We start from the raw sequence: 6,000 nt of genomic DNA on the forward strand, positions 1-6,000 counted from the left end.
TAGGCACAGCTTCAAAGAAAACTTCATACCTGAAACTATCAAGAAAAGGTTAAAATGAACAAAAGAAACACAAAGATTGGCCACAATAAGACTGGGAAACATTATGGTCAGCATTCTGAGTCATCTTTTCTCTGTTGCAGACAACATTGGCATTTGGCTGCTGAAAAGGTGGCTTTGCAGTCATATGCGAATAACATATTAAAAATTAGTAATTTCAAGCAGTAATTGCTAATAGCAACACTAGAAATGTTTTGGTTGTATTGTTATATACAATAAACGTAATGTATCGTGATAAAATAAAAGTATCAACTATCAAAAACATAAAAATTTCTGGATGTGTTCAGACGTTTTAAAGCAAGGGGAGCAAGGGGACCCCCCCCAATCCTCCAAAACTTTTCAAATCATGCTGGATTCACAAAAGGGGAAAGTATCGCCTCATCAAATGCGGTCTGTGGGTCATCAAGGAACTTAAAAAGGTAAAACCCAGTCCCTAGGCCACAAACGTTGGGAAACACTGCTCTAAGATAAAGGTGATAAGATTTAAAAATGGCCAATTTTTGCAAACATGGTATGGAAGAGAGTTACCAAAATGGTGCAGTGGCGCACAACTACTTAAGGCACCCAGAACCTTGTCAGTTTTCATCTAGATTTTGCATATTCTCCACGGGCTTTCCTTAATTAGAGATTGCGTCTTGTGATGGCCTAGTATCCTGTTTAGACCTAATTCCTGCCTTGTGCCCACTGCTGCGGGAAGAAGCTTTGAAACTGAACTGGACTAAGCACAGTTGAGAACTGTATCCTATGACTTATAAGGCTAAAGCAGGAAAAAAAATACACTAAAATTCCAATCAAGAAACAAGCTCAACAGCATTCTATGAACAAAGTTGCAGCAACACAAACATGCTTACACATGACCCTCCACACATTATTTTGCCCAGCTCACCATGAAAGATAAAATACTAATTGAGAGCATTTGCACTGAAACCATTAAATGTAGAAATAAGAACAATCTCAATTTCATTTGAGAAAAGCTATAATAGATCAATGGTCTGAGGTGGACACTGTAGAGGTGATGCAGTTGTCACCACTTTTATCTCAGATATCAAGAACCCCTACTTCTAATATCAAGGCTCTTATTAGTGGTTGCCTTACTGACTTATATAAAGCCTAGCTATTTATTTGCTGCCAGTAACCTATTCTCCCATAAGCTTTATGAATATGTAGTCAGAATGATAATAAGCACTAAACTTAGATTTTTGTTTAGACCCCATCCTGGTGCTGCCTGCTTGAAGTCTGAATTTTCTCCACATTTCTGTGAGTATTCTTCTCCATCCAAATGACTTAGTAAACTGGCACCACAAAATGGCATCATGAGTGGGTGATAGCCCTATGACAAACTGCAGTACCATTTAGTTACATTAATACTAATATAGGCCTGAATAGAATAAGCTATTAAAGCACTGAGGAAGCAGATTCTCTCTTTTCTTTTTCTTTTCCATTTATCTTTATTCACTTATTAATTCAGCTATTTACTTATTTTTACTAGCTTTAAGTTTTACTCTGCTGGCCTAGCTCTCTTTCTCAGGGGTGGGGGTTGATTTGTTTTCGATCATATTTTTGTAAAAATTGATTATTTGTATGGAATGTTGTGTAATTACAATAAAATCAATGAAATAAAAAAAAATTCTAATATACCGAGGTGTGGCAGAAAAGTAATGAGACTGGCAACACTGCAAGCGATCTGGCAACGCTGCGCTGTTGTCCTTGATAGAGCACGTGTATCAGTACCCTCCCATAGCTCAGTGCGAGTTTCAACTCCTTCCGTTAACTACGTGATTTTTGTGACTGCTATTAGTGAAGTTGTGTTTTTGGTTGTGCGTCACGCAAAATGGAACAGCGGAATTTGGAGCAACGTTGTGCCATTAAACGGCAAGGGTGACGTTTGAAAAGTTAAAACAGGCCTATGAAAAACATTCTTTATCCCGAGCTCAAGTTTTTAGCTGGCACAAATCATTTTTGGAAGGCAGAAAACACGTTGAAGATGAACACCGTTCAAGGAGGACTTCAACTTCGAAAACCAATGAAAACATCGAACGTGTGAACACTCTTGTGAGATCAGACCGTTGTTTAACATTAAGAATGTTGAGTGAACAATTAAATTTCAACAGATTTACATGCTGAAGACCATACTGGTTGAAGACTTCCAGCGCTGCTACCAACAGTGGGAACAACGTCTCCATCGGTGTGTAGCTGCCCAAGGGAACTACTTTGAAGGGGATAACATTGATGTTTGAAAAAAATAAAAGCTTTGGTAAATAAAAAATCAGTCTCATTACTTTTCTGCCACACCTTAGGACTTATAACTAATTTGTACAAATATGACTTAACACACAAAAAGCTCTTGCTGTGGAAACAAGGGACAAGAATGGCAGAATCTCTGGGACTTCATACTCCTGCAACATCCTCTATGTCATTTCCCATATTAACAAGGGAATGAGTGTGGATATGTTTTAACCCCAGACCTGATCTATAATAGATAAACAAGGTAAGACTAAAAGTGTTAGTCATAATCTTGCTTCCCGTACATCCATATCTAGTATACAATTTGTTCCTTCTAGGTTGAGATTAATGTGTGCAGAGATTTTTTTTCAGGTAAGATTTTTCAGAAAAGGTAGCTATACGTCCTAATCATGACACTGGAGAGTGGCAACATGTTGTACATGGACTAACACTTGCAAATAAGAATTTCACTATATTCTGTACATTGTGACCATAATGGCCACAAAAACCGTAAGATTCCTCAAAACATGCACAAAAAAAAAAAAAAAAGCAAAGGACTAAGGATTTTGCTGTTCTAGTGATACACACTAAAACACAATGCCCATTTTAGGCTATTCTCCAAAAATACTCAATAAAATGACATCTGCCACACATCCAACAATAAAATTCTATTCTCTCCCTCTTTTCTCAAAGTCAAACCATGATAAATGAATGTCATGTGAAATGCATTCGCACCCCAAAAAAAAGTGAGATTGACTGCACCCTGTGATGGACTGCTCAAGTCTGACTCCTGCCTTGAGACCACTGTTGCTGGTATAGCTTTCTGCACCCTGTGACCAGGTATTTCACTAAGCAAATTGAAGAATTTTATACTATAATAAAAATTTTAAAAACTACTAGTCTAACTTAACACCATCTTAAATTTGCCAGTGAACATCCAGGCCTGTTCATGTGCCTTCTTGAGCAAGGGGACCTAGCGGGCACTGCAAGATTTCAATCCATTACGGCTTAAAGTGCTACCAATGGTGTTCTTGGTGACTGTAGTCCCAACAGGCTTCAGATAATTAACAAGCTTGACCTGTGTAGTTTTAGGCTGATCCCTCACCTTTCTCATGATTATCCTAACCCCATGAGGCAAGATCTTGCATGGAGCTCCAAACCAAAGGCGATTGATAGTCATTTTACATTTCTTCCATTTCTGAATACTCGCACAAACAGTTGTCACCTTCTCACCAAGCTTCTTGCGGATGCCCCATTCCAGCCTTGTGCAGGTCTAAAATCTCATCCCTGACGTCCTCTGACAGCTCCTTGGTCTTGCTCATGATGGTGGAGACGTTGGAATGGAAGAAATTGATCCGTTAGACAGGTGTGCTTTATAAACATAACGAGTTGAGATCATGAGTATCTGTAATTGATTGCAATCTGTGTGCCACATGGGCACACAGCCAATTTGTGTGGGATCAAATACTCATAAATTGATTTTATAAGTATAGATCAGGAGTATCTGTAATTGATTTATTGATTGTAATCTGTGTGCCACAAGGGCACACAGCCAATTTGTGGGGGATCAAATACTTATAAATTGATTTTATAAGTATGTCATTGAGAGAAATAACTTTTGTGTAATGTTTTTTCTGGATGTTTGGTTGATATTTTGTCCTCTCCATTAAAATGAAACTACAATAAAAAAATTAGAGACTGTCCATTTGTGTGAGCAAACTTTCAAATTCAGCAGGGGATCAAAACTTAACCCCCAACGAATTTAGATACAATTAAGGAAGTAAACTCCACAGGAAAATGTGAATTAAAAAGTAAAATATAGCAAAACTATTATTAACATTTAAAGATATGCTAATTTCTTAATTTTGTTAACATGCAAATATACTAGCACATACTGTATTTCTGAATACAAAAAATTGAGAATAAAAACACTAAACATTTGTGAAAATGGTGGGAATGAAAACCCACAGTGATAGTGGTACCACAGGGCAGAACTTGGGATTCCCTGACACAGAATATGATGGACAGATTGGGTAGAATAAAAATTATGCTTACATCAAGACCCTGCACAGATGATTATGCCCACACCATCCAAAAAAAATAAAATACAGATTAAGTGATTCTGCACTGAAACCATAACATGATGACATAAGAAGATAACATTGTCAATTTAACTATTAAACCGGATTACAGCCTGGAAGTACAACCTGACAATAACAAAAAGCATCCTGCAATCCAAGGTCCTCCAGGAGCATGTTTGGAATTTGACGATATAATCAACCAAGAAAAAAAGTCGACCAAAAACAGCTGTTGCCAAAAATTACAAGTGACCTTAAAATAAATCCACTGATGGACAGCCCCGACTGGCAGTGCACTGAGCGCACAATTTAGAGCGTCTGGCACACCAGGCACAAATGACAGTCCACCGACCACGTGACGGCCAATCCTGGTGACATCATCAAAAAATAAAATTGATTTTCTGACCCCAAAATTTAAAAACAAAAAAACATTACTAGCAAATGTGTATGGTGCACAACACCCTCACTCTCTCTTGCCCGCATATCTTGTGTCACCTCGTTATTTAGATTTAGATAAAGTCTGCGGTGTCACGCTACAGAACTGTCAAGAATCTACTGACCGCTAGTTCTTGTCTTTCATCACCCTGCTTCAAATATGAATCTATTTGCTTTATAAATTTCACAACATAATCATTCTGATCATCACGACTTAATAGTCTCCTTCCTTCACCTCCGACCTGCTCTAAACCTGTAATCGGGATTCTCTCGTATTATCCTCACATAGAAAAACGTAAGGAAAGGACGAAGTCAACCTGGATGTTCTCCCTTGTCAAACAAACACCGATGAGGCGAACCTCATTTCCAGAAAACCACAGAGGTTCAATCTAACCTATAAATGACAGACCTGGGATTGCAAGGTTTTGTGCAAGTGGCATGGACTGCGAACGTTTCCTACGACATGCGCCGTCTAAAGTGGGGGAGTGAATAAGAGTAATTACGTTCTGCTCGCACGCGCTTAGTTCAGCACACTACGGGTGAAGATCGCACGCTTTTTTGGACGAACATCACTTACCCTCCGTCTCCTCCATGTTTGTGTCTCCTCTGCTTCTGTAGCAACAAGGCGGACCGCCCGACAGCGTCGGGGCGCCTCAATATCAGTTAATCTCATTGGCTGCCGCGGCTATTTCTACGAGACTTGTGTACGGGAGGGCTGGCTGGAGTGCCGGAGATTTTGCCTGTAAGCCGTCGCTCATTCGGCTGGACTGCAGGTGTGGCCGAGAGACGAGACGGTGAACTCATTTTGACAAACCAGCCACTTCACCTACGTACACGAGCTGCGGCGCTGAAACCTCCACACATTCGTAGTCCTAGAAGCCCCACGTCCGACGTGTTCCGTTGCTGATGGAAATTCTAATATTTATAGCAACGCAGAGTAAAACGGACACCGTGGCCGATTTGTACCGCACGCGAGGCTTTGTTTATGCTTGAGCCTTCCCACCTCAGAGGTTCCACTGTAGATATTGGTAAGGCGAGGTCGTTTTACCTTTTAGCTGCTTGACTGGATATCCTCGGGCCCTGACATCCTAAATTAAATGGCAGTAGGCGAGTCGAGGCAGGATTTGATGGATTGCTGCTGTAGTGAAGGATCGGGCAGACGATTAATTAATGATAGATAGAAGCTTCCATTAATCCCGAAAGAAAA

At 39.8% G+C, this 6,000-nt stretch overlaps 1 protein-coding gene across 2 annotated transcripts in view; it reads right to left on the minus strand.

The window, feature by feature from the left end:
- Positions 1 to 5,780, minus strand: part of zc2hc1a (zinc finger, C2HC-type containing 1A) — a 50,013-nt gene extending 44,233 nt beyond the window's left edge. Inside the window, exon 1 of one of the 2 annotated variants that reach the window (XM_039754400.1) lies at positions 5,371 to 5,780. In XM_039754400.1, coding sequence (XP_039610334.1) covers positions 5,371 to 5,466 — 96 coding nt within the window. In that variant the 5' untranslated portion in view covers positions 5,467 to 5,780. The remainder of the gene's footprint in view (positions 1 to 5,370) is intronic. The other variant, XM_039754401.1, reaches the window with a different exon arrangement.
- Positions 5,781 to 6,000: the final 220 nt, after the last annotated feature.

This window comes from Polypterus senegalus, chromosome 5 (genome assembly GCF_016835505.1).
Source record: "Polypterus senegalus isolate Bchr_013 chromosome 5, ASM1683550v1, whole genome shotgun sequence".
NCBI lineage: Eukaryota > Metazoa > Chordata > Cladistia > Polypteriformes > Polypteridae > Polypterus > Polypterus senegalus.